This window comes from Plasmodium vivax, chromosome 13 (assembly GCF_000002415.2).
Source record: "Plasmodium vivax chromosome 13, whole genome shotgun sequence".
Taxonomy (NCBI): domain Eukaryota; phylum Apicomplexa; class Aconoidasida; order Haemosporida; family Plasmodiidae; genus Plasmodium; species Plasmodium vivax.
In genome coordinates this window covers 194,113-221,813 of record NC_009918.1, presented here as the reverse complement: position 1 = coordinate 221,813, position 27,701 = coordinate 194,113, and the positions used below count along the sequence as shown (strand labels likewise).

The window sequence follows — 27,701 nt, the reverse complement described above, 5'->3', positions numbered from 1 at the left end:
CATACGGCAAATCATTTAAGTGGTATTTTTCTTTCCCCCGCTTGAATTTTTTTTTTTTTTTCGCACAAATCGACCTTGCTCAGTTTTGTAACAGGTGGGGATTTGGCCCGACTGTCCGTGGGGGCGCGCTCTTTCCCCATAGCACAGCGTTGTCTACGTTGCTGAGTATTTTTTTTTTTTTCCTGAGCGTAGTCATTTCAACGAGGGAAAAAAAAACTACGCGAAAAGGGTTTTTCACGCGTTATGCTAAAATCGCGTTGCTCATACTTTACTACGTAGTGAGAACCACGACGGGAAGGTGGCATGCTGCGCTGCAACTGGGAGGAGTCTATTCACTCCCTCGAAACATTAAGGATTAGCATTGTTTGGATGTGTACGTGTGTGCCATATTAAACGTTTAATGCCAAGTGAACATTTTCACTCCATTGTGTGGGCCGAATTTTTTCTTTTTTTCCCCTGGTTTGCACAAAAAAAGCGTCATTCGGATGTCCATATGGGACGCTGAAAAGGAACAAAAAAAGAATTTATTTCTGCAAAGTTGTATATATATATATATATATATATATACATATTTTTTTTTATCAGATGATAAGTCTACTTTAACGTGGAACTTTTTTTTTTTTTTTTTCCTTTTTTTTAAGCTACATTTGTGTTAAGTGTGAAAAAGGCCAAGTTGGCGAACCACCTGTCCGTTCATCAAAAGTTCGCTGTAAACTGTTCCCGTGTGCAGGGGGAGGCGGGCGACGAGGGGGCGACGCATACGCGGTGGCGCGCGTGAGAGGGTGAATACGCGTATGCATGGGTGGATGGGTGCCCGGCAGCGCAGACACAGCTTTACGGTTTTGCCACCTCGCCACTGCGGCATCTCACCACTTCGGCACCTCACCGCTTCACTTTTTGGCAACGCCTTTTTTCGATTCTTCAGTTGCTCCCCAGCCGCGTTCGCGAGAGGGCAGCGCTTAAAAAGGTTTTGATGTTCGCCCCATGCGCCACATGGCACAGTTATCACTTCGCGGTTAACATTTCGCAGTTAACATTTCGAAGTTAACATTTCGAAGTTAACATTTCGAAGTTAAAATGCGCGCTCTGCCATTTCGACGATTTCCTTTTTTATGCAGGCGGCTAATTAGCGGCTAAACAACGGTTAAAAACCGCTTCATTTGGACAGCTCAACTTTTGAGGTAAAAAAAAAAAAAAAAAAAAAAACAACGCAACGCAATGGTGTGAAACGCAGCGAAAGACAGGCGAGCGGCAAAAAAAATATTCCTCCCCAATTTTGCTAACAGACGGCAACAATTCAGCAGGCGGTTGCCAAAACGGCCAAGCGAGGATATACATTTTTTTGCCTTTTAGCAGCCACCCGTCAGTTACAAACGCACTTGCTTCAGATTATTTCTCGAAAAAGTATAACCGTTTGAGTGCCCCCCTGGTTAACACATTTCTGCGCGTGTTGAGTGAAGGTCATATGTGCGCAGCTGTGGACAGGGGGGAAGACGCCGCTTGACATTTTCTTGTAAATGTGATTGAGAAGGGGGAGCGGCGCGATGGGAGCAGCCAGGGTGGAAGCAGTCAAGGTGGACTTCTCCAAAATGGGCGCCTCCCCAGTGGACACCTGCGCTTTTAAAAAATGGCGTTTTATCAGAAGAAGGAGAAAAGGGAAAGGAAAACACAGGGGCTTCGCACCCCTGCGGAGGTGGACCCTCCTTCACGGGAGAGATCGCACCAGAGAGACAACCGCTTCGACAGAAAGGTCCAAAGGGGACACACCAAAAAGTGCAGCTGTCACCCCATACTGTAAGGAAGGAATAAAACGAAAGGGTAAGAAAACCCTCGTTTTGAGAAAGACACAGAGGCGAAGCAGCATATGTGCCGAGGAAACCAAAAGGAGTGGAGGCAAAGAAAACCTTTTTTGGAAAAACAAAATAAACCATTCAAAGCTGATCCTGATGTTAGCAAAATACGTGCACTCCTGGGACACATCGAGGAAGAGTTCCAACGAGGCAAATTTTTACAGCGATTCGACATGCGCGTCGTCAAAAAAAAATGGGAACATTTGGAAGGACAAAGGGGAGAAAGAACACCTTTACTCTCAGAGAGCTACCAAAAAATGGAAACCCAATTGGATGTACGAAAAGGAAAGGGACTTACATCTCATCAATCATTTAACCTGCAACGCGAGTGTGGAGGTTCACTCGCTATTTACCTTCTTCTGCACCAAATTAAAAATCAAAGATAAGGCCTATTTCGACAAAAGAAATATGCTAAATAAAATCTCCTCTAGGGAGAAAAGCTCGGGGATTCAGAAGCACGGCAGCAAGAACTATTCTACGAAGCTAAATAATCAGTACATCCCAAAAAATAAGGTAAAAATTTTGAACGACATTAAGGGCAAACCTAGCAAAGCTCCTCCCCCTTACAAAGCGCAAAGCACGCAGGCCAACAACGATGAACAGGCGTTGGCGGAAAAAGGGCAGGTGCTCGAGGGGGCAAATGAACAGCACCACGTTGCGGACACGAATAACAGCAATAGTAGTGATAACGCTACGAAGGCTTTTGAGGGCGAGGGGGGAAAAGGAACCACCCATGGGGATGACCAGTCAGAATTCAATGAAGAGCAATTTGCAGACGAATTAGAATTAGACGATTTTGACAGCGACGGAAATAAAAAGGAAAAGACCTACTACACAGATAGGTGCATGCTAGATAAGAGTGTCAAACGGGTTTCCATCCTGGACAAGCTAAATATAGGACTGGAGGATAAGAAAAATGCTAAGGACAATTCCCAAGGAGTGAAGAAGGAGGTGATGGATTGCAAAAATGGGAAGGTAGCCGCGCATTCGTATGCAAGTAAAGCGGAGCCAATGCAGAATCAGTTTGCCAATAGGGAAAAGGAGCGCCCGCACGTTGGTGTAGCCGAGGGCGGGGGAGGGATCGCCCATTTGAAGGAAGCCCTCGATGCGGCCTGCGCAAAGGGCAGCGGTGACAGCGGTATCAGCGGCAACGGCATCAGCGGCAACGGCAATGGCAAGGCGGGGGCATACCCGATAGAAAATTACAAAATGCACCCCCCGAGGAAGGGGTCCATCAAGAGCCACCCCGCGGAGGAAGTCGCCATGGACGCCCAGCCGAGGCGGCGGAGCGGCCCCCCGGAGAATGGGCAAACGGGGTATGCGAATAGCGGCCAGGTGGGGTGTGCGAATAATGGCCAAGCGGGGTACTTCAATAACGGTCAAATGGGGTATGCCAATAACGGCCAAGCGGGGTACTTCATGAACGGTCAAATGGGGTATGCCAATAACGGCCAAGTTCCGTACGGCTTGGACAACCAGATGGGGTATAACCCGTATGGTCCCCCCAGCTATCAAATGAATTACGCAGCCAATTTTCCGGTGAGCGAGTCGGCTAACTGTCTGATGAATGGACCGGCCAATTTCCCGGTGAGCAACGAGATGGGGGGTTATCCCAACTATGGAAGCCACCCCAACTACGGGAATTACCCCAACGACGGGAGCCACCCCAATTATGCCAACTTTGCGAGCTACCCCCAGTGGGCGAACTACCAAACGTACGGCAACGCGGGCGGGGGCCCAGCCGAGGGGGGAGCCAGGCCAAGCGAAAAGAACATTAACGAGACGAACCTAGTGGCGTATACTAACCAGAGGAAGGTGAAGTACGACGAGGACTTCACCCTCAACTATATTCTTCGTAAATGCGAAGACGACGATCAGTTCTTCTGCAGCAACGATGGGGATAGTGCAGACAACGGGGCGGGGAACAAAAACGAGTTGAAGAAATACACAGAAGGAATGAATAAGCTAGTGGAGCAAATGTATTTTTATGATAACCTTTACGACGAATTAAAAATATGTGAAGAGGGAAGAGAAGACTCGAACGTCACTCACACCATCATAGATACCTCCTTAAATTTAAATGTGATGGATGAGGATGCGGAAGTGCAGAAAGGGGGCAAAGACAACCAGGAGCTGATTTCCCAGATGGAGCTAAAAATTAATGAGCTGGAAAAAAATATCGAAGAGTTAAAGAAGCAAAAGCAAGTGAATGAACAGGGAGGGAGTAGCCAAGGGGGGGGAACCGCGGAAGGGGAGAAGAAGAAGGGGAAGCGCGCGAAGGGGGACACAGCCGAGGGGGGCAAGAAGTCCAAGAGCAGCGCAGTCATACACAAGCTGAAAAGGGAAATCGAGAGGATAAAGAGGGAAAACATGAGGAAGAAAAAAAAGGCCAAACGTAGGCGCAACGGGAAGGGCGGCGCGCCAGAGGAGGAAGCGGCGCCAAAAGGGGGGCAACTCGAAAAGGGGAAAGCGGATAACGGCAAAGGGGAGAGCGGCAAAGGGGATGACTGCAAAGGGGAGAGCGGCAAAGGGGACGCCGCCAACCAGGACCACTGCGAAGGGGACAACTTCAACCTGGACCAGCTCATCAACACAAACCAACTGAACACCTTCAAAAACGAAATTCTCAACAACGTGTATTACTACATATACGAATCGTACGACCAAAAGGACTTTGACGTTTTGGAGAGCCTGGCGAAGAAGCACGAAACGAAAGGCAGGAAAATAACCTACGACGTGAATTTGCCAAAACACAGCTTCAAGCACAAAAGGACCTCAAGCGCCTGGTTTTTAAACCCCCTATATGAAAACTACATGCTTGAGAAGGAAAAAAAAAAAAAAAAAACGAAAAGGGATGATTTGTCCGGCTCAACATACGACAAGGTGGAATTTCTCTTCCAAGAATATGAACAAGAAAATGTGGTAAAATTAAAGGAAGAAAATAAAAGTGGACCCATGTCCGAAATCAGGGATAGCGATTTTTCTTATGAAAGTTTCATAAGTGAGAAAAAAAAAAAAATAAAAAAAGACAAAATTGAGCTGATCAAAATGAAGAATGAGATCATCCGCAAAAGGGGGAAAACGGTTACCTTGGAGAGGAGAGAGGCGCAGGGGATGGACAACCCCGCAATGGAATCGTTGGCAGGGGAAGTTAAGGAGGGGCATGATACAAAAGAGAAACGGAGTCGGGACCATCCCCAGAAAGGTACTCAACAGGGGGAGGGAAAACCCACACAAAACGACGTGGTGAACGACCTGTTCGTGGCGATAAATAATTACGTTCCAGATAAGTCCCTATTTGACATTTTCAATTTTGGCTCGGACGATGAGGGAGTGATAAACCAAGAGAGAGTTGCTCCAAAAAGGGAAGCAGTGAGGGAAGTGCCGCCCGAAGGGGGAGGTGCCCCAAAAGGCGGACACTCTGAAAGGGAAGACGTAGACACCGAAATTGAGAAGAAACGGAAAGAGAAGGAACTGCTCGAACTGGAAATAGAAAACGCTCGCAAGAAAAAGGAGTTGGAAGAGTTAGAGCTGCAGATGCTGGAGAGGAGGAAAATGGCCCTGCTGGCCGATGCGTCGGACGGGGGCGCCAGGGCAGAGGTGGGAGAAGTGGAAGAGGTGGGAGAAGTGGCAGAGGTGGAAGAGGTGGGAGAAGTGGAAGAGGTGGAAGAGGTGGAAGAAGTGGCAGAAGTGGAAGAGGTGGAAGAGGTTGCAGAAGTGGCAGATGTGGAAGAGGTAGCAGAGGAAAGCGCCCGAGTCGAAGTGGAGGTGAAGAAGGGCGCCAGCGGAGAAGGAACCAAAAGTGAGGGGGCGCAGAAGGGAGCACAGCGCGCGGCCAACGAAGGGAGCGCGGCGAACCAGGGCACAACGCGGAGGAAGGGTGGCCAGAACGCAGAAAAGGAAAGAGACGAACGGGGAGAAGCGGGCCAAAGAGGAGAAGCATGCGAAGGGGGCAGGAAGAAGGAACCGGCGCCCCGGCAGGACAGCGAAATTAACGACTGCCTCAATGACTACTTAAAGAAACAGAAGAAGAAGGAAAAAAAAAAAAACAACTGGGCATTGTATGGAAGGCCCAAGGTGGAAAGGGAAAGAAACACCATCCTCAGAAGGCTATCAACCTCCAAGAGTGACAGCGGCTTTAACGAGTATGCCTATTTCGCGGAGCGCTTTTTCGAAGCAGTCACTGGTTATCGGAGTGACCCCGATGGGTACGAGTGCAGTGAGGGGGGAAGTGGGGAGGATAGGAAAGCTGCGGAAAGACAACGGGGAGGGTCTGGCGAAGGCTCCCCAAATGGACAAGGACCTTTTCCAAAAGAACACACCAAAACCATCCTTCACATAAATGAAAAGATGAAGAAGAACGTAGACCAAAGTGATGCCTTTCTCAAATGGGGGAGACCAAAATACAAAAAGAAAAGCATCTACCAGAGGTGTAAATCTACTACGCACAATACCATTTTAAAAAAAAATAGCCTAAAGAAGAAAAAAAAATGTATAAAAAGATCCATGGAGAAAAATGAACCCTCCAAATTTTATGAGGCAAATGAAGGAATCTTAGAAAGGACGAAACTGAAGTTGAAGGAAAAGCTAGCCAAAAGGGGAAGACACACATTTTTAGCGAACCTTTTGGGGAACAACAAAACTCTGTTTGGGGAAAACCCAGATGAAGGGGACCCCAATTTTATGAAAAACAGGACAGCCGATTCGACGTCGCAGGGTGGAAATGCGGAAGGAAAAAAGTTAGACTTGAAACATAAGAGGAAGTTAATTTACCAGGCACTCGGGGGTGGAGGCGTGCAGGAGAAGCTGACGGAAGAGGAGAAGCAGGCGGAGGAGGAGAAGCAGGTGGAAGAGGAGAAGCGGATGGAGGAGATGAAGCAATTAGAAGAGGTGAGGCAACTAGAGGACATGAAGCTGTTGGAGGAGGTGAAACGAGCAGAGGAGAAAAAACGGATGGAGGAGAGAAAACTGATGGAGGAGAGGAAGCGGATGGAGGAGAGGAAGCGGATGGAGGAGAGGAAGCGGGTGGAGGAGAAGAAGCGGGCGGAAGAGATGAAGCGTATGGAAGAGGCGAAACGGATGGTGGAGATAAAGCGATTAGAAGAGGTGAGGAAGTTGGAGGAGAAGAAGCGCGTGGAAGAGGAGAAGCGGTTGGAGGAGAAGAAGCGCTTGGAGGAGAGGAAGCGATTAGAAGAGGTGAGGCAGTTAGAGGAGAAGAAGCGCGTGGAAGAGGAGAAGCGGTTGGAGGAGAAGAAGCGCTTGGAGGAGAGGAAGCGATTAGAAGAGGTGAGGCAGTTAGAGGAGAAGAAGCGCGTGGAAGAGGAGAAGCGGATGGAGGAGAGGAAGCGGGTGGAGGAGGCGAAACGGATGGAGGAGGCGAAACGGATGGAGGAGGCGAAACGGATGGAGGAGGCGAAACGGATGGAGGAGGCGAAACGGATGGAGGAGGCGAAACGGATGGAGGAGGCGAAACGGATGGAGGAGACGAAACGGATGGAGGAGGCGAAACGGATGGAGGAGGCGAAACGGATGGAGGAGACGAAACGGATGGAGGAGGCGAAACGGATGGAGGAGGCGAAACGGCTGGAAGAAAAGCGGCTAGCCCAGGTGAAAAGGAAGGTTGAGTTGAGGCGGCTGCAGGAAAAGAGGCCAAGTGAGGCGAAGCGGGGAGAGCAGCAAATGGGGGGAGCAAAAGCGACGGAGTGGCAGGCTAAACCGGGAGCAGTGGAAATAACCACGGGAGAGGAAGATAAAAAAACGGAAAAGGCGCAACAAAAAAAGGACCTGTTTAGCAACATTTTGAAACAAATTTATACAGTGACCCCGCTAGCCTACTACCGAAAGGAGGATAAGGACAAAGGGGAGGAGAAACGTCGCGAGGGGGGAAAAGACAGCGACGAAATGGATGGAGAAGTGGGAAGATCCCCAATGGAGGTAGACAAGGAGAAGGATACGGAGAGGAACAACCTACTTGGTGAAAAAAATAATTTAATTATCGATGGAAGGGGAGAGCATGGAGAGGAAGTAACCACGGCATATTATAACACCGATGTGGGGGGTGACCAAACGAGGGAGGAGAAACACCTGCCGAACCTTTCTTGCGCAAAGAACTACTCCATTTTTGAGAAAATGGAAAGGCAAAGGAAGAGGAGTTTTAGGGGGAAGACAGCCATGAATGGTCATAGAGGCGGTTCCAATAAACCTGGGAAGAGGGACTTGTCCAAAAATGCCTACGTGAATAATTCTCTAATAATCAGCCATGTGATAAATAGGGGGAAGGCTGAGGAGCAGCATGTGCAGAGGGCCCAGGGGGGGGACTCCGCTGGGGAGCAGACGGATGGTGAGGCCCCGCATGGTGAGGAAGAAAATCACTTCGACACGCGTGACGACCCGATCCGCATAACCATACTAGATGAGGAGAAAAAGAAAAAACTGCTAAAAATGAGAAACCTAAACCTCAAGTATAGCAACGTGCCTGAGGGGAATCTATGCAGTGTGGTAGGGGAAGGCATGTCAGTCTCAATGCCAAGTAAGGCAGACGACCTGTTTGACGTGGATGAGGAGGATTTCTTCGCGACAGAAACGGAGGACTCCTTTTTGAAAATCGACGATGAGGAAGCCAGCATGGGAGACATCAAAACGCACGTTTATAGAGAACTGTATGGTGGGCGAGGGTACGGGGGAGGAGGCAAAAGTAACTTAGGGTCTTCATCTCTGTGGGAAGGTGATTCCCCCCAAGGTGACAGTTCCCCCTTTTACTCGGCGGAGCTAAAAAATTTGAGCAGCTACGATTTGTACGCGAAGCAGATAAGCACAGATGAGGGCATGTGGAGAAATGCAAAACGGCTGTACCGAAAAAACGAATCCGCTAGTAGGAGCAGTGAAGAGGTAGAACCGAAAGATGACCTCTCGAAAAGCAGCCAAGATGCCTACTTTGATTTTGAAAAAAAAAAAATTTTGGACATTGAAGAGGAATACAAAAGGTATGCAAATAGTATCAGTGCCTTATCCAGTGATGATTCGGTTTTTGCTCGGAGAAAAATTTATTACTTAGATTCGTTGAGAAGTCACTACGATGATGGGAGTGACCCCTTCACTAACTACTCCTTCGAGAAGATAGACACACACAAACGAAGTTACCACCGGGGGGGGAACTTGGCACCGGACGAACAGCATAGCGGTAGTGACGATGAGATCCTTGCCAGGGTGATGAGCAATTTGAACGGCTTGAATAAGAAGATAAAGTCTATAGAAATGAGTTACCACGTTGGGAATGGGCGGGGGCACATGTCGGCGGGGGTGACGGAAATCCTCCGGGGGAGGCGCTCCAGCAGGGTTCGCCACGTTGGCAGTGACTACCCTAGTGGGGACTACACTGGGGGGGGCTACTCTGATGCCCACCATGACGACCTTTCCTCGTTTTCCCTTTACCACAGCAAAACGCAGCCGCACATAAACGCCTCGGAGAATTTCCAAAGGGCGTACTCGCGGCAGTACATCTGATGGAGGGTCTCCCCCTCCGAAATGATTAAAAAATGAAAACACTCCCTGCGCGATGATGTGCTTTAATTTGATGTCACTTAAATTTTTGTTTTCCTTGTCTTTCCTCTGCCAGGGGCATGCAGTTGGAAAGGCGGCACATGTGCATACGCGTGTGCTATTTGGCCACCAACTTATGTTTGCATTTCAATTTGAACTTCCTTTTCAAACAGTCGCGATGAACGCGCTTTTCCCATTTGGCGAAATGAAGAAGCGAGTGATGCGCCTTCTCCTGAGCGTTGCATTGAGCAGAAACATTTTTTGCAAATCCCTTGCGGCGGCGGGGGAGGATACATGTTGGGTATTACTTTACCACAAGTGGGGGCATTTTTCTCCTTCTCGCTCCACACCTGAGCCACTGCGCAGGGTACGCATGTGTATGCATGCATGGCGATATGCCACAACAGGCACAACAGCGCAATAACCGCAACGCCGAGGATTCCTATGGAGCCCCCTCCTTTTGGGTTCACACAAATACGTAGCGGAGTTTATACAATGCGTGGGGGAACAATGTAGAGTGTTTTTTTTTTTTTTTTTCACAGCTATACCTCAATGTATGAATCATACGTGTCACCTTTGCAACGATTTAGACGAATGTCAGTTGCGCTGGTGGGGGATGCCTTCCCAAAAAAGCCACCTACGCTGATACGCACGCATAGTAAATACATCGCATGTACATGTTGTCAGGAAGTTTTATTGCATACATTTATGTAGGCGTTTTTTTTTTTCTTTTTTAAAAAAGGGACAACTGATGAGAGTGAAAAAAAAAAAAAAAAAAAAAACTCAAATGGATGGCGTATGTTTATTCTCGTGAAAATATATCTAACTGGATCACTTAGATGGGAAAATTGGCGAGATGCCGTTTTTTTTTTAATTCGTGCCGCAAAGCATCGCTGGGGTAAGCGCCCATGTACGTTCGTATGCACGTTTGAATGCGACGAGGGGGAAGAAGAAAAGGAGAAGAAAAGAAGGGCCGCTTGCGCACAGGCACATATACAAGCATACATATACACTTCTATGCGCATATGCCTCGCCGCGCAGTTGCTGGCGCGGGGCGAACGCGGAGGCCGAGCGGGGTGAGTGCTCTTCTCTTGCTTAGAGAATATACCCCTGCGTTGAAGAGGCAAAAATAAAAAATAACACCTTGAACGGGGTGCGTGCCGAACAAAAGCGCAAGCGTAAATATACGTGGCGCAGTGCGTGAAGCGGGGTGCCTTACGGGAGTGACTTTCCCACGCACTTGTATGCGCAAATGACTGGCTCGCAGATGCCGTAATCCTGCATCCACTTGTTTGCACGGAGCTGCGGGAACGATGCGCGTTCCTTTTTATAGGTGGTCACAAGAGTTTTCACTTCACCTCCGCGTTTATCTGCGCGTTTATCTGCGCGTTTATCTGCGCGTTCATCTGCGCGTTTATCTGCGCGTTCATCTGCGCGTTTATCTGCGCGTTCATCCTCGGTTCCTTTTGCGCTTCCTTTTGCGCTTCCATCTTCGCCTCCATCTTCGCCTCCATCTTCGTGTTAATTTTTTTCCGAGCCACATTCTTTCGGGCTTCCCTACATATCAACCCACGTTCACAGTTTAAGCGAGTGTACATTGTCAGCCCACGTTTCGAACCACATACATTTGCAACTGACGCGAGCGCGTTCGTTTTCGCTGCTGCATGTTCGCTGGTATGTGGTCACCAATTCCTGCTTATCACATTTATCAGCTCGTTCATTCGCAAAGCTGAGCGTTTAGCAGGTCAAGTTCATGGCAACGCATTGATCGTTTCGCATATACCAATATATAGCCATATTAACGTTCAACCCTCCAGCTTGCAGTTTCCCCCGAAATTGCTTCTGGTTAAGTTAACTCCCCCTTTTTCATTTACTTGTGCGTACAACACATAGTATAAATATACCCCCCAGTGGGAAAAAAGAGTTGACCCCTCTCCCCCCCAAAGAGGCATTTCCTCTATCTTAAAAAAAAAAAAAAAAAAATGCAATCCAAGTTTTGGGCCAAGGGCGCGGACGACGACAGTGGTGACAACGTTACTGAATCTTCCGACAATGAAGTTGATGTAAGAGGAGAAAGGGAAAACGGGCGAGAGCGCATATGCATGCCGTATGCGCGTACAACGTATGCCTGTTGGGTGACTGCTACCGCGGCGCCTAGCAAAAGCGGGCGCGCACATTTCCGCCTGTTTAAAAGGAGCGCCTAAACGGGAGATGTACATAGTTGTAGAAGCGTTTTTTTTTTGCCCCATTGGAGGCGTGAACAGGCACACGCAAATCAAATGTGGCGCATCCGTTTTTCCGCTTCGCGTTCGGAGGGCGCCCCTCTAGCAGCGTGCCGCTCACCAACTCACCGCCTATCCCCCCCGCAGGACAAGAAGCCCCTGGTGTCGGCGCAGGCGGAGCGCTGGGCAGCCATTGACAGCAGCAGCTCGGAGGAGGAAGAAAGAGTGATCAAGAGCTACGAAGGGAAGAGAATAGATTTCTACAAAAATATTGGTAATAGCCTAAATGAGAGCATGGGGAGCAGCGATTTCAACCAGCTGCTGAAGGATTACGAGAGCGTGTACAAGTTTATGGTGAAGGAGAGTTCCGAGCGAATTCCAAACTTTGCCATTGTGTATTTGGATAAGCTTACAAAATATGTGGAGACAACTTTTCAAAATAATGTAGAGAAGAAGGTCCTCAGTAAAAACAAAGCGCAGACGCTGAACAAGTTAAAGGCAAAGATAAGAAAATGCAGCGAGTTTTACCAAAATAAGCTAAATTTATACCACGAAAATCCGGAGGAATTTAAGGCAGCCATGCAGGATGAGGAGGAAGATGAAGAGGAGGAAGAAGAAGAGGACGACGAAGAGGAAGAAGAGGCTGACGAAGAAGAAGCGGACGAAGGGGATGAAGCAGATGAAGAGGAGGGGGGAAAGAAAAAGGAAAAGACCCCCGGAGAAGAGGACAGCGATGATTGGTCAAACAGTGAAGAAGAAGGATACGTATCGGATGACGCAGATGATAAAACCAAAAGTGCTATGAGCAAATGGGGACTAAAAACAAGTGAAAAAGTGGAGAAAAAAAAAGCCGTAAAAACGAAGAAGGTGAAAAAGGAAGGAACCAAAAAGGAAGAAAAGGCAACACATGTAGACGAAAACCAGTCTGCCAAAAATAAAGCATATGCAGAATTGTTAAGCACGAAAAATCTCTCAGAAGAGGTCATACGAAATAGAGTCAAATTTGTGATTGAAAAGAGGGGAAGAAAAGGATTAGATAAACATGAACATATTAACATATTGTCCAAATTGTGCGAGCTAGCCAAAACGATAAGCACACAGTCCTACATAGAAGTGCTGGAGCAGATGATTAACCTCGAGTTTGACGTCGTCTCGAGCGTGTACACCTATATGTCCTTTAACATTTGGAACAAGGCATTTAAGTACATAGAACTTATTTTAGATTTGCTCATTCAGAATGAAAATTTCTACCTTGTCTCCATTAACATTACGGAAGAAATTACGGAAGAGGTGATAAACGAGAAGGAGAAGATTTCCCGGTCGTGCAAAACGCTCATTTCGTTTTTGGCCAAATTGGATGATGAGTTGCTGAAGGCGCTGCTCTATATAGACGCCCAGACGGAGGAATACAGACGCAGATTGGGCAAAACCGTCCACATGATTGGCTTGCTCTACAAGGGGTACAATTACGTCAAGTTTGCGAAAAAGATGCCCGACCTGGCCATTTTCATTTCGACGAGGATTCTCGAGCATATGTATTACAAACCGGAGGCGCTGTTCATGCAGATATGGAACTTCGTCACGAGTGGGAAGGACGGCAGCACGCCGCTGGTGGACGCGGTGGGGGGAAGCAGTCCAAGTGGAAGCGGCGCCGCCAACCAAAGTGACCATACCAACCAAAATGGAGACGCGAAGACAGACCAAGACTTACAAACGAATGGCGACTGCGATAAGCAGCCCAGCGGGGGTGCCCCAAACGGAGCAGAGAAAGAGCCCGCCAAGGGGGACGACCACATCTCGCCAAAGCAGATCGTCGAAAAATACGTATACGAAATATTCGAGCATGGGACGAAGCAGCAGAAGGTTAAAGCGCTGCTGCAGCTGTCCTTCCACAGAAGCCTGCACGACGAATTTCTGGAGGCAAAGGAATTGCTAAATGTTGCCAATGTACATGAGCTGGCCCTAAGTTCAGATATGCAAACGCAGATTCTGTATAACCGAAATTTAATTCAGTTAGGGTTATGTGCCTTTAGACATGGGAAAATATTTGAGGCCCACTGCTGCTTAGGGGAAATCTGCTCCCAAAATAAGCACCGAGAGTTAATCGCCCAGGGAGTCTCTAACCTAAAGAATCAGGAGAAAACGCTAGAACAGGAAAGAGCCGAAAAGAGAAGACTGCTCTCCTTCCATATGCACATTTCAATTGAGCTAATAGAGTGTGTAAATAACATCTGCGCAATGCTGTTGGAAGTGCCCAATTTGGCTAGACACACATATGAGTCCAAAAAGGATATCATCTCCAGGCAGTTCAGACGGTTCCTAGATATCTATGACAAGCAGATATTTAATAGCCCCCCAGAAAACAATAAAGAAATTATTTTGCTAGCCACGAAATATTTGCAAAAAGGAAATTGGAAGCTCTGTTGTGAAAAGATATTTAGCCTCTCCATATGGTCTAAATTTAATGAGAGGGAAAAGGTACAGAACATCTTGCAGGAGAAAATTAAACAGGAGGCCATGCGGACTTACATTTTTAGATACATCTCCATTTATGACTCTTTCTCTGTGGAGCAACTGTGCATCATGTTTGACTTGAATCAAAATGTGGTGCATTCCATTTTGAGCAAGATGATGATTAACCATGAGATTCCTGCGTGCTGGAATGAAAGCAGCAGCCACATCCTCATCAACAAGGTGAACCCCACGGCCCTCCAGACCGTGGCCATCAAGTTGGCGGAAAACATCAACGAGATTATGGAGCAGAACGAGCTCACCCTCAACATGCGCAACCCCAAGTAGGCCCCCGCAGTTTTTGCGCCAGGCAGTTTTTGCGCCATATGTGGTGCACCGCTTCTACATCTACGCCGCTCCTACATCTACACCGCTTCTTCACCTACACCGCTTCTTCACCTACACCGCTTCTTCACCTACACCGCTTCTTCACCTACACCGCTTCTTCACCTACACCGCTTCTTCACCTACACCGCTTCTTCATCCACACCGCTTCTTCATCCACACCGCTTCTTCATCCACACCGCTTCTCCCCCCCGCAGGTTCATGTTCATGCAGGAGAGACGCACCCAGATGAAGGACGAGAAGTCCAACTGGTCCCACAAAAAGGGCGAAGGCAAGTACGGAAAGGGGTACCACCAGCACAAAAATGTGCACTACAAGAAGAACTACAAGGAAAAAGGCATGCCCAAAGGATTCGCGTAAATGTTAACGACTCTGCGCGTGTGGGTATGCGTCCACCGCGTTAATTGAGCAGCTGCATGGCGGAAAAGTGCGCCCCCATATGTGCGTAGCCATTTACAAACTTTGCTCCCCTCCATACACGCTTCGCCCGCCCGCGCGCAAACTTACGCCGTATTTTCTGTGAAGATGATTTTTCCCCCCCCTCTGCAAAGTGCCCATGCGAACATTTGTATGTTTAAAAACTCCATTTAAATGGGGATAAACAAATCGCATAATCGGGGGGAAAACGAAAGGGAGGAAAAAAAAAAAAACACATTCATACGGCACAGGGCGAGGCGTGCACCGCTGTGTGCTCACGTTTGAACGTGCCAGTGGAAAACGTTGCAGGGATAGGCAGCTTATTTTATTTCAACTCACCACATGTTGTGTTATTATGCTATGTTACGCTATGCTGTGCTATGCTGTGTTAATTTTTTTTTTTTTTTAACTCTCGAACTTTTACAAATTATAAGCCATCTTTACTCAAATTTAACAAAAAAAATAGCCATTTTATTTCGCGCCTGTCCCCTTTAACCCCCTTTATTTGGAGCTGTCGAAAATGTTCCGCAGCAGGGGTGGAAAAAAAATGACGGCGCTATAACAGCTGTTCTTCACCGTTTCGCTTTTTTAAAGAGGTAAGAATGTTAGCCAAAGTGAAGTGGCACAATTTGGGAATAAAATTTTTGCCCCTTTTGAGGAACCAGCCACGCGAGGTTCATCACCCGGTAAACGCGCAAACCCGTGTGTACCTACATTAGACCAACGCGGGCCTACACGCGAGGGAAGACCACATGCTTGCACAGTGCGGCTATGACCTCTGTGCGAGAAAAGCGTCGATATTTTTTCACACAAATTTGACGTGGCAATTTTGAATTTGCAACAAAAGAGAAAAGCTCAAGTTGCCCACCGAGCGGCCGCCGCCGTGGGGGGAAATTTAAGAAAAGGAGTGGCGAAAGGGGTGGAAGAAGGAGTGGCAAAAGGGCGCGTCAAAAAAATTGCCACCGCGTCACTCGACGTTACTCCGTTACGTAGTTCTCCACTATGTTGTGCATTTTTTAAAACAAAAAAGATTTTTTTTTTTATTTTTTTGCGCAATTTTTAAGCAGTTACATGAACAACCGCCCGAAGCACGCAATTTCGAGTGAAATCCATTTGGGGATGCCTGACCAAGAACTTCCCATACGAACGAGAAAAAACGAGCAACCTTGCGCATTTTAAAAATGGAGAAGTTAGACATCCCTCCGCATGAAATGTATGAAGATATGCAGCAGGCCTTTCGGGAGCAAGACAAGTACGACTTTTTGGCCATATCGGATGGGAGCGGTAAAAAAAAAAAAAAAAAAAAAAAAAAAATTCAGCAATGGGATAAAAAAAAAAAAAATTCAGCAATGGGATAAAAAAAAAAAAAATTCATCAATGTGATAAAAAAACAAAAATGGCCTCCTCCCTTGCGTGCAAAGTTACTACGTAGGGGAGATCCACCCTCCAGGTGTACACCTACCCAGTTGCGCTTTCCTCCCCCTCTTCGCAGTGATAAACTCGTACATGAAAAAGAACGTCGTCGACTGGAACAACCGCTACAGCTACAACCAGCTGAAGAACAAAGACAGCCTGATCATGTTCCTGGTGGACATTTTTAGGTCCCTTTTTCTTTCCAACTGTATTGACAAAAACATCGACAATGTCCTCTCCAGCATAGAGGAGATGTTCACGGACCACTACTACAACCCCATGCACAGCCGTCTGAAGTATTTGATAGACGACGTGGGTTAGTTTGGGGCTCACCAGTTACGTGGGCATCACGTTAGCAGCACGTTAGCAGCACGTTAGCAGCACGTTAGCAGCACGTTAGCGGCACCCCTCTTTTTCTATACACATGTACATGCGTAGTGGATCCCAATTGTGCACACCCCATGACTGCGCTAAAGGAGTAACACCTCGGGGCAGCGTGCAAAAATTTATTTTTACCCTCTCGCAGGAATATTCTTCACGAAGCTGCCAATAACGAAAGCCTTCCACACATACAACAAGAAGTATAGAATAACGAAACGGCTGTACGCCCCCCCAACGTTCAACGAAGTTCGGCACATCCTCAACTTGGCGCAGGTGGGCAGCGCCGCAAAAAAAAAAAAAAAAAAAAAAAAAAAGAAGGCGTATTTTTTGGGACATACACGAAAGCTTCTTCCGCGTCTTCACATGCTGTGGCTTTTCAATTCTTCATTTTTTCCCCTTTGCCAACGCAGATCCTGTCGCTGGAGGACGGACTCGACTTGCTCACCTTCGATGCAGACGAAACGCTCTACCCAGATGGATACGATTTCCACGACGAAGTTTTGGCTAGCTACATCTCCAGCTTGCTCAAAAAAATGAACATAGCGATAGTTACCGCCGCCTGTTAGTAACACTCCCTACACAGAAGTAGTTAGAGAGTAGAGAGGCACACGTACTATGCGACATTAAGTAGGCATGTACAGGTGCCCCCCCACACACTTGCATGTCTCAATTTTGCCCCCTTTTACACCCCTAAGCTTACAGCAACGATGCGGAGAAGTACCAAAAGCGGCTGGAGAATTTGCTGAGGTACTTCTCCAAGCACAACATCGAAGACGGCTCGTACGAGAATTTCTACGTCATGGGCGGTGAGAGTAATTACTTGTTTAAGTAAAGCGAAAAGGAAACAACAAAATAGATGTACATACACATATGTGTGTGTGTGGTTAACTCCCAACGAGCGCATGCACACGGAGAGGTAGTGCTCCTACTCAGGGGAGATATAACCAGACCTGCCTAGAAAACGGAGCCAAAGAGTTAATTTAAAAAAAAAATAATTCCCCCTGTTGTGCACACTTAATTTCATCCCCCCTTAGGTGCAACGAAGACGCTAACCTTTACTCCGTTCCAGAAGAGGAGTGGTACCATTATAAAAAATATGTGAACAAAGAAACCGTTGAGCAAATACTAGACATTTCTCAAAAATGCTTACAGCAAGTAATTACGGACTTCAAATTATGTGCGCAAATCCAGAGGAAGGAAAAGTCCATCGGGCTAGTCCCGAATAAGATCCCCTCGGCGAACAACCAAAAGGGTGGGTACCGCACTGCATGTTTGCTTCTGCTCAACGCCCTTTCGTTTAACCCGGCCCACGAAAAAGATAAGCAAGTGTGCCGATATATTAACATATTAACATATATGCCACATGTGTACACACGAAAACACCCCTCTTTTTAGAGCAAAAAAATTACATGATCAAGTACGAAGTCTTGGAGGAGGCGGTGATCCGCGTGAAGAAGGAAATCGTGAAGAACAGTAAGCGTGGGGAGTGACCAGTGGGAGGCGTATTCACCACGTTGTGCAACACACGTGTACTTATTCAAATGAGCATAATTAGAAATGTGTTTTAACTTCGCTTCTTTGACCCACATGCCCATTTTAATGACATCCCATAAACACCACAATTGCACATATCTTTACCCACCGCGCAGAAATAACGGCGCCTTACTGCGCCTTCAATGGGGGGCAAGACCTTTGGGTAGACATTGGGAACAAGGCAGAAGGGTTAATCATTTTACAGAAATTGCTCAAAATAGAAAAAAAAAAATGTTGTCACATTGGAGATCAGTTCTTACACTCGGGAAACGACTTCCCCACGAGGTACGCACCGCCCGTCGCATATTATTTATGCCTGTGGAAGGGGCGATCTCCCAAGCTGTAATGCATCGATAGTTGTAATTTAAACACCCTTATATGACATCGCCTTTTACGAAAAAAAAAAAAATCACCCCTTTTTTTTTCTTCCTTTTCAGGTTTTGTAGCTTAACCTTGTGGATTAGCAACCCGCAGGAAACCAAAGCCTGCTTAAAGAGTATTATGAACCTAAACATGAAGTCCTTTATCCCAGAAGTGTTATACGAAAATGAGTAGGCATCACACAAGGGTATTTCTTTCTTTCGCCTATTTTTTAACACATGGGTAATGTTAAAGATGAACAACTGCACGTATTTATTCCTGTAGATCGGGCGAATTAATGAATACGCAAAAATGTTATATGCCCGTATGACGCGTATGTATATGTATACAATACGTTTATACACTTTCGCACGGCGTTAGAACAGTGCGTAAAGTTGGATGTACGTGATGCAGCTCATTACGGCATGACGCTTCTCGCGATAATACGCACATCGTTATGAGGAGAAATGTTAAATATTTTTTATTCGACGTTTCGCACTGCTCTTAATGAAGAAATGTATTTTTTAATTTAAAACTCGAACGATATTTTTGTTTTTTTTTTTTATTCCCCTCCTTTATGCTTTTTGCACATCTTTGAGGAATTTGCAAAAGGGTGAAGTAAAAAAGGGGAGAGTGAAAGTAGGTGGGCAAAGGAGTAAGAAGTAAAGAGAAAAAAAAAAAATAAAAGTAAATAAATAAGTAAAAAATAACCAACCGAATTGGAACACTACAAAGTAGACATTTAATTAGCCAAAAAATTGCTCCTTTTTACTTTGCCGCTACGTTCCCCCCGCTCGTCACTTCGCACATGCTCTGTGTTAGAGCGGCTATCCACCACACATGGGCCTGCTGATGCTTTCCTTTTAACTGTGAAATAAAACCGTGGAGATTTGTACCCCTTGTGGCTTTTAATTTACGGCAAACTGTGTTCATCTGTGCCTTTTGTGTGGCCATGTCACCGTTCGCGTGACTGCACTTTGGCCTAGACAACCGCACAGCTGTCCGCCTTATCCCCCGAGTGATTACCCGTGTGACCTGCGCAACTGCGGGGGGATTGAAGAGCTGATGTGTCCTCCACCGTTGCATGAGCCCGTATGTACCAACACAGTGGCGTAATGGGCCCAAAATAAACTTGAAGCTTTCAAAAAGGGTTCCTTCGTTTGGGGTCCGCCGCGTGAAACGTCTTTTGTTTTATCCGCCCCACACGCGATTGCGAGAAAGCGTTGTGTCGGTGAGATGTACGCCTTTACAACATCAAATTTGTGTATTCTTCTTTAAAAATTGAAAATTAATGTGGTGAAAATTTGTTTGAATGTTTACCTTGACTGTTCATAAATTTTTAGCATCCTAAAAGCTAGCTAAGCTTGGTTTGCATTTTTTTTTTTTTTTTTTTTATTTTACACTTTTTGGCTAGCTGTTCATAAAAAAAAAAAAAAGTTAATTCCTTTAAAGGGAGCATATCCCCCTCGTAGAGTTACAACGAAACAGTCTGAGTTACCCCCTCACGTGCGAATTTTCCAAAATAGCTACACATTTTGAGTATAGTCCAAACAGTTACATGTGCGAGTAGTTTGTGCCCGTTTGAGTCGGCCAATTTCTGCCTTTTCGCATGCTGCTCAATGCCACACGCGTATGCACACATGTATATGTCCCGAACATATAAGCCCCCCCCGCTAAGCGCGCGCAGATAGGCAACAGTACCATGAAGATGCCACACCTGAGATTTTTCTTTTGGAGCTGTTGGACCATTTTGGCAAAATTGTGTAGCGCAATTGAGGAAACAAGTTTTTCAAATTTAAAGTGGGAACATGACTTATTCAGCATAGGTGATCTGCACGGAGATATGGATGCGTTTTTAAAAATTTTACTAAATGAAAAAATGATCGATAAAAATTATAATGTGATACGAGAAAATGTGTTGATAGTCATAACCGGTGACGTTTTGGACCCCTCTTATGATGACATCAATATATTATTTTTTATCGAGGAATATAACGAAAAGGGGAAAGCGCTGAATTCGAAAATTTTAATGGTTTTGGGAAATCATGAAGTTAAAAACATGTGTTTAGAATTCAATAAGGTGAAAAAGAACGTAGAGAAGTACCAAAACAGAAATGACATGTTCCCGAAAAATGAAGTGATCTACAACATTTTAGTGAACAAACCATTTGTTCTGAGGGTAAACGAAATGGTATTTTCACACGCAGGGGTGTTGCCATTTTATGCCTCTTACGGTATTGATTATATAAATAAGGAGGGGAAGAACGAAATAGAAAATAATTGCAAACTCTTGTTCAACAAAAGAAAAAGAAAAGAGGAGTTTTGCATAGCCTGTGATTATGGGCCTACATTAAATCGGTATTTCTCTTTTGTGAACGATGGCGTTTTTAAAAAGTGGATGGTTTGTTCCACTTTAAACAAATCGTTAAATTTGTTAAGTTCGCGCAGAATGATAGTTGGGCACACTGTTCAGAAGAACAAAAAGATCAACAGCTTTTGTGATGATAAATTGTTGCTAACCGATACGGGCATAAGTAAATGGAAGAATGGGGTGGTGTCTTATGTGCAGTATTTTAAGGACGGCACGTTTGATGTGCGCTATTTGTGAAAATGGGGTCTTTTCAACTTTTTTTTCCTTCACCGTTCGTGTGTGGAGTGGCGCTGGTGACATTTCACGTGGGTCGCACTGCTGCTCTTGTTAAGAGTGTGCATTAACATGTGTCAATCTGCTGATATGCTAAGATGACTACATGTGCGGTTTTTTACATACTTTTTCACTTTAGAAGCGGATGGTATACCAAGTGGTACGCTTATTTTGTCACTTGCATGGGGTGATGGCGCGGTGAAATGTACAGACCTACGAGCTTATACGCTTATGCCAGCGCGGGGGAGATATTCTCATGGGAGAAGCTAACGCGGGAAAGTGCAGCCAACTTTTCCACCCGTGTTGGCTCCCCCCCAACGCGCCACTTGTACCTTTTGAATACATCACAATGGTGAACATGTGAACATGTGAATATGTGTCCATTTTTTTGGCGAACGGACATGTTCTCGTTGCGACGTCGGCATGTTCGTGCCTCCTCGCTGCAGAAATGGTTCCCTCGTTTATGCGCACATTTATTTATTTACTCATTCATTCGGTTGTGTGCCTCTCCGTTACTCCCAATTTTTTGCCCTGCCTACTGAAACCCGCAGAAGTCTACCTATAAGGTACGTACATACGTGCGTACCCCCTTGGTGTCATGCATAAATGCAAAGGAACACAAGGGGGAGAGGGCCCCAAATGGGGAACTGTAAATCCGATTAACTGGCGATATTCAAAGTAGTGACCGCTGCAACAGTGTGGGGTTCACCCTGCGCACAAAAGACATATACGTGCAAAATTACGGTTCGTAAAAATGAAGGGAAAGGCAACGAAATTTTAAATGTACAAGTATGACCAATTTGTGGAAATTCGCACACGCGACTTCCCCCCCAAAAGGTATGCATAGCCCACTCCCATTTTAATACGTTAATTTTTTAATACACAGTTATCTGCGTATATGTGTTACGAATGGTTCTTCACGCTGGTACATATTTACAGTGCGGGCGTTTTTTAATCGGCATTTTTAATGGGCATTTTTTATTTTATTTATTTTTTCCCCTTTTTCTCGATTATATTTTTCCTTTCAATGCTGTCGAATTTGTGTTGTCGTGGGAGACTCCCCCGTTGATTTTTTTAAATAAAGAGAACTGTGACATGTAAATGCATTTTATGCGTAAATGAAGTCATAGCAAATGGCAGATAATTTTCAAAGGCGTTTTTTCTTTTTGTTGTTTTTTTTTTTTTTCCTGTTTTACCCATTTTGTAGTGTTTACGTGATGCCTCCTCCGCTTTGTGCGCGCATATCTTTTTGCGCTTCGTAAGTTTGCCCCAATTTTTCCTTGTTCACTGAATTTGTTCCTTTTTTATTTTTCAGTGTTCCATAGGTTATACATGTATATATGTAATGTATGTAATGTATATAATGTATGTAATTCATGCAGTGTTGCGCGTGGCGAACCCTCTGCAAATACGCCATCGCCATGATTTCGTGGCACTTTTTTACCTACCTCTTTTTCCACGCCCTCGCCATTTCCGAATTGTAATTTCCCTGCGAATCGTATGTATATAATGCGCAATGCTGTGCGTCGCCCGTCGCCACACTCGTAATTTCCGCGGCGGCATTCAATGCGTCCTTTCATTAATCGCTCGCACTTGCATCTCGTCTATGCTGGCACTGCCCCTCATATCGTTTCCAAATTGTGATCGAGGGGCAATTTTTACGCTGTTTGTGCGCATATTTGTATGTACATATATTTGCGCCGCGTTAATATACAATATATGACATGTAATATGCACTTTCGTTTTTTTCCTTTTTCGCATCGGAATTGTACATTGCATACATTACATGTAGATTTAATTTTGCCAATTAGTCAGCAAAAGTACGATTAATTTACCCAATTGAAATATTTAGTAGTTTTATTATTCCCCTTTTTTTTGTGAAGTTATTGTTTAATTTTTTTTTTTTTTTTTTTTTTTATAAATCCCGAGGGACATTCCGCATGCAGCGCTTGTATGCTGGGCGATGCTGACTGTGGGAGGCGTTGGCCCACGCTGCCGAAATATGTATGCCTATGCGGCACGTACTTGTGCGCCTAAGCATATGTACGTGCCTGCGTGTGAGTCCGCCTAATCGCGTTTGCGCGTGCGACCGTATGGGGTGGTGCAGCGTACAGTGTAGTGAGGACACCGGACCTACCGCCCCGCAGACCGGCCGCCGCCCAGTTGTGCTCACGCGTATAAGTGAGTACGTATAAGTGAGTGCATATAAGTGAGTACGTATAAGTGAGTGCATATAAGTGAGTACGTATAAGTGAGTGCATATAAGTGAGTACGTATAAGTGAGTGCATATAAGTGAGTACGTATAAACGTGCACATATAACCGAGCACGTATAACCACGCAAGTATACGTGTACCTGTGCGCCCCGCCGGAAGAAATGCTCAAGGGCAACAGCAACCACGACGATGTCAGCGATGACGACTTTGTTAGCGAAAAGCAGATTTTCCAAGGCCCGAACAAAACCATCCTGACGCTGGAATCCATCCACGTCGTAAAAGGGATCGACAAACATGTAAAGAAGAGGATAGAGGAGGGGAAAGTATACCTCAGCGATATAAGTCCTGTGAAGAATGCAGAAATTGAAGAGGCCTTTTTAAAGAGCCTACGTGACAATGCCTTAAAAAATAACATCATAAGTAAAAAAAAATATTATAGTGGCAAGTCCACTAAAGATTTGAACATTAAAATTGAAGAGAACTACAAATGCTTCAGCTTAGACCATGCCCAGGCGCAGGGTGGGGGGCCCACCGATCCGGGCGACCCAGGTTGGCACAGTGGTGGCAACAAGTTAAGCAGCCCCAATGATAGTGAAGGGGTGGGCAGCGGAGAAGTGGGCAGGAGGTCGAAAAAGGGGAAGCCGAGACGGAAACACAGGGTGCCCCAGAAGGATAAGGACAACGGGGAGGAGGAGAAGAAGAAGCACGACGAAGACGATGTGGACGATGTGGTCGATGTGAACGATGTGGACGATGTCGACGGTGACGACGAAAAGGGGGATGACCACAACGGGGGCGAAGCGCCCAATGACGAAGCCGATAACGATGCCCCCAACCAAGCGGAGGAGGCGGGGCAGCCCTACTACAACCGAATTAACTCCTTTGTGCGGAAGAGCCTAAAACCGAGCCTGCTGGAAAAATTCTCCTTCAACGATTTCCCAGAGTTGCTCGAAAGAGAAACGATCGATTACATAAAAAAAAAGGAGAGAAAGTTACAAAAAAAAAGGTTAAACGCGAATTTGGAGGCCCTAAGGTTGCAGTACATACCGATTAATAATGACAAGTTTAGAAACATTCCAAGAGAAATTAAGGAAAATATTTTGGCCCTATTCGCCTGCATCATAATCAAACATATAGACTCCTTTGACGATATACAAGTGCAAAACCATTTGGAGGAATTGTCCAGAAATTTCCTCAAACAGATGTCAGATCTACTGATCATAGACCCCCTAGCGTACAAGTGCATTATGAAGCCTCTGGAGCAGAGGGAGCTCATCAGGGACATCACAGGCGATAAAAAAATATACCAGCTGTATGAAAAACCATTTATAGATAATTTATTGGTACAAATACAGGACCTCCAAGCAGGCATAGATTTGAAGTTTAAAAAAGTGGTGGAAGAATTGAACAACGAAATGGACTTTTGGCAAAATGACCACATTACTGATGAGCATAATAATGATCTCCTTAGTGATGTGGAGAGGGACATGCGGTACGGCGTTGACAGGTGCTACAGCAACAGTAGCAACCTTCTCGAGGATGATGAAGACGATAATGGGGACAGCAGGAGCGATGCCAGAAATTTGTCCTCCGCTCGGGGGAGCTTTATCCAAAGAGAAATTGATGAATCGTACAGCGGGGAGGCCATCCATGATTACTTTTCTATGGGAGATAATAAAGCCGCAAGAGGTTGTAACAAAAACGGGAGAGGTGACCACCCAGCGGTACGTACCACTTGTGCCCCCCCCCCGGTAGTACCTTGTGGAAAGGGCGAGCAAACTTCCGTTGACACACAGAGTGGGAAGAAAAGGAACAAAGCGAATCCCCCGCAGAATGAAAAGAGGGCCCCCCCGGAATGTCACGGGGGAGGCGCCCGAGTGATGCAGGAGAGGGGCGGCAGTGTGTGTGACGAAAAGGGGGGCAGCGCTCCTCCAGGAGGGGACGTGGATGGTCAGGGTGGGGCAGACGGCAATGTAATGACAAGCAGCAATGGGATGACCAGCGGTAGAGCACTCGGCGAGGGGAAAGAACCCACGCAGGGTGAATCTACCAATGAAGATGCTAGTAAAACTGCCCATGAGGCCCCCCACCAGAACGAGCAGGAAGTCAACCTGGGGGATGGCCCCCCCAAACAGCCAGGCGGAAGCAACCGCGCTGACATGAAGCAGTGCAAAGGTGGGAAAACTCCCGGGGAGTCGGAGAAGAAGGACGTGGAAGAATCGTTGCAGTCGAAGGTGGAGCAATCGGGGGAGGTGGAACCCACCAAACCGGAGTGTACCAAAGTTGCGCCTGACCAACGCGAGGCGAACCAAACGGGCAAACCCAACACCAAGGGCGGTAGGAACACTCCCGCGGAGGAAACCACCCCCGATGGAAAGGATCGCCAAAGCGTGGGTGCGAGCATACAGGCGAGGATCAAAACGAGCATCACCCGCTCCGAGACGTTCGAAGGAGAAAGCGACTACGAAGAGAGCGACATCGACAAGCACCTAAACCACGGGGTCCCCACGAGAGGACCCGAAGTGAAGTCCGTGCTGTTGAGAGATTTAATCACAACGTACATCATGACAGGTAATAACAATGCGAGGATACAATTATATTTCCAGATGTTCGCCAGATGCTTAAAAATAAATGAGTTATTAATTTTAAGAATAGAAGAAAATTTGGCGGCAGATTTAATAAGTGCTTTACAGGCATCTACAAATGAGACTTCCAAACGGAAGAACATAAGGAGAATAAAAATAGCAGCTGCTGCGCTAGGTGGGGGAGCGTTGATAGCCTTCACCGCAGGGTTAGCTGCTCCTGGCATTATAGCAGGGTTGACTGCCCTAGGTGCTGGGGGAAGTAGCCTTACAGCCTTCCTAGCATCAGCTAGCGGTTTGGCCTTTATCGTGTCCTTGTTCGGTGCAGGAGGAGCTGGGTTGACAGGGTACAAATACAGCAGGAGAATAGCAAACATAAGAACCTTCGAATTTATAATGCTAAATGGAAGTCTCTCAAAATCGCTAAGTGTATGCGTATGTGTTAGTGGGGAAATACAAACAGATGAAGATATAACCAACCCATGGATTGACGTGTTCCCCAATTGTTACTGTGATTTGTATGCCTTAAAATGGGAAAACCATTTGCTAAAAACATTGGGTTCTTTGATCGAGACTATGTTGTCCCAAGAATTTGCAATAACGGCTAGTCGCATATGGTTGCAGTACACCATAGCTAGTACGCTCAGTGCCGCCTTGACGTGGCCACTGGCGCTAATTAAATATGCCTCAAGCCTGGATAACGTTTATTTGCTCATACGGGAGAGAGCGCAACAGGCAGGAAGAATACTAGCAGATGCTCTAAGTGATAAAAATACTGTTGGCCAGAGACCGGTTATCCTCATCGGGTACTCTGTTGGAGCTCGGGTCATTTTTTACTGCCTAAAATATTTGCACGCAAAAAAACTCTACAACATAGTTAGCAATGCTATATTTATAGGCCTCCCTGCAACTACCAGCACCAGGGTGTGGGAGAAAATTAGGATGGTGGTGACCAACCGAGTGATTAATGTGTATTCGAAGAATGACTGGCTGCTGGGGTTCCTCTACAGATACATGGAGTGGAAGCTAAGCGTCGCGGGGCTGATTGCGGTGAATGTGCCCAACGTGGAGAACTACGACGCCAGTGGGATTATTCACAGCCACTTGGATTATAAGAGGAAGCTCAAGGACATCTTTAATTTGATCAACTTCGACATGTGAGGTGTTGGCGGGGGGGCGGCAGGGAAGAGGCGAGGCACGTCCCAGCGAAAAGGCGCAGCGAAACGGCGTAGCGAAAAAGTGACCTATAGGGGGGACTTCCCCTTTCCGATGCCCCACGAAGAGTGATCGCTCGTGAATGAACACCCACTTGGAGGGAACCTCCGCCGCCCCCCCAACCGCTTCTGCACGTACATTTTAATTTTCAATTTTTTTTTTTTGCACGGAGTTCGATTTTTTTAAAACACCCGAAATATGTATCAGCACGCGGAAAAGCGCGCACCCTTTACCCCCCCCGCTCCTCTATAGCGTATGCATTTTTGTTATGTCTCTGTACATTTGCCTCTCCCCTTTGTTGTAAAAGGGTCAGGGCGCATGTAATTCACTTTTTTAAACCGATGGTCATTATGAAATTTTTAAACGAGTTCCGCAAGTTGGGATGAGATGATAGTGCCCGGTGATGGAGGAGCAGCCTGGGGTGTTCACCACCACACTATGCAGAGAGAGTATCTACGTGGTGGTTTGCTTTCC

General features: G+C 46.4%; 5 protein-coding genes across 5 annotated transcripts, besides 19 other annotated features; all 5 read left to right on the top strand.

Moving 5' to 3' along the window:
* Positions 1 to 645: 645 nt before the first annotated feature.
* Positions 646 to 676: a microsatellite.
* Positions 677 to 715: 39 nt separating this feature from the next.
* Positions 716 to 742: a microsatellite.
* A 545-nt stretch (positions 743 to 1,287) lies between these two features.
* Positions 1,288 to 1,310: a microsatellite.
* Positions 1,311 to 1,544: 234 nt separating this feature from the next.
* PVX_084350 (hypothetical protein, conserved) lies at positions 1,545 to 9,353 on the top strand (the record flags this gene model as incomplete). The annotated part of the gene is made up of 1 exon (XM_001616487.1): positions 1,545 to 9,353. The coding sequence occupies one exon, from the start codon at positions 1,545 to 1,547 to the stop codon at positions 9,351 to 9,353; it is 7,809 nt and encodes a 2,602-aa protein (XP_001616537.1).
* Positions 1,674 to 1,768: a microsatellite.
* Positions 3,077 to 3,141: a microsatellite.
* A 900-nt stretch (positions 9,354 to 10,253) lies between the features above and the next one.
* Positions 10,254 to 10,275: a microsatellite.
* A 546-nt stretch (positions 10,276 to 10,821) lies between these two features.
* PVX_084345 (eukaryotic translation initiation factor 3 subunit 8, putative) lies at positions 10,822 to 15,377 on the top strand. The gene is made up of 3 exons (XM_001616486.1): positions 10,822 to 11,452; positions 11,759 to 14,406; positions 14,665 to 15,377. The coding sequence occupies exons 1-3, from the start codon at positions 11,372 to 11,374 to the stop codon at positions 14,825 to 14,827; spliced, it is 2,892 nt and encodes a 963-aa protein (XP_001616536.1). The 5' UTR covers positions 10,822 to 11,371; the 3' UTR covers positions 14,828 to 15,377.
* Positions 13,672 to 13,697: a microsatellite.
* Positions 15,017 to 15,042: a microsatellite.
* Positions 15,343 to 15,379: a microsatellite.
* Positions 15,380 to 15,817: 438 nt separating this feature from the next.
* Positions 15,818 to 18,766, top strand: PVX_084340 (hypothetical protein; the record flags this gene model as incomplete). Its single annotated transcript, XM_001616485.1, has 9 exons — positions 15,818 to 16,168; positions 16,377 to 16,613; positions 16,824 to 16,951; positions 17,089 to 17,239; positions 17,374 to 17,506; positions 17,713 to 17,930; positions 18,074 to 18,151; positions 18,328 to 18,496; positions 18,649 to 18,766. Exons 1-9 carry the CDS (start codon positions 16,066 to 16,068, stop codon positions 18,764 to 18,766), a joined length of 1,335 nt encoding a protein of 444 aa, XP_001616535.1. The 5' UTR covers positions 15,818 to 16,065.
* Positions 16,275 to 16,302: a microsatellite.
* Positions 17,070 to 17,099: a microsatellite.
* Positions 18,767 to 19,307: 541 nt separating the features above from the next.
* Positions 19,308 to 19,328: a microsatellite.
* A 518-nt stretch (positions 19,329 to 19,846) lies between these two features.
* Positions 19,847 to 19,869: a microsatellite.
* A 180-nt stretch (positions 19,870 to 20,049) lies between these two features.
* Positions 20,050 to 20,074: a microsatellite.
* Positions 20,075 to 20,273: 199 nt separating this feature from the next.
* Positions 20,274 to 21,179, top strand: PVX_084335 (phosphoesterase, putative; the record flags this gene model as incomplete). The annotated part of the gene is made up of 1 exon (XM_001616484.1): positions 20,274 to 21,179. The coding sequence occupies one exon, from the start codon at positions 20,274 to 20,276 to the stop codon at positions 21,177 to 21,179; it is 906 nt and encodes a 301-aa protein (XP_001616534.1).
* Positions 20,874 to 20,898: a microsatellite.
* Positions 21,180 to 22,475: 1,296 nt separating the features above from the next.
* Positions 22,476 to 22,505: a microsatellite.
* A 141-nt stretch (positions 22,506 to 22,646) lies between these two features.
* Positions 22,647 to 22,691: a microsatellite.
* A 522-nt stretch (positions 22,692 to 23,213) lies between these two features.
* Positions 23,214 to 23,236: a microsatellite.
* A 355-nt stretch (positions 23,237 to 23,591) lies between these two features.
* PVX_084330 (hypothetical protein, conserved) lies at positions 23,592 to 27,173 on the top strand (the record flags this gene model as incomplete). Its single annotated transcript, XM_001616483.1, has 1 exon — positions 23,592 to 27,173. One exon carries the CDS (start codon positions 23,592 to 23,594, stop codon positions 27,171 to 27,173), a length of 3,582 nt encoding a protein of 1,193 aa, XP_001616533.1.
* Positions 24,240 to 24,362: a microsatellite.
* Positions 27,174 to 27,701: the final 528 nt, after the last annotated feature.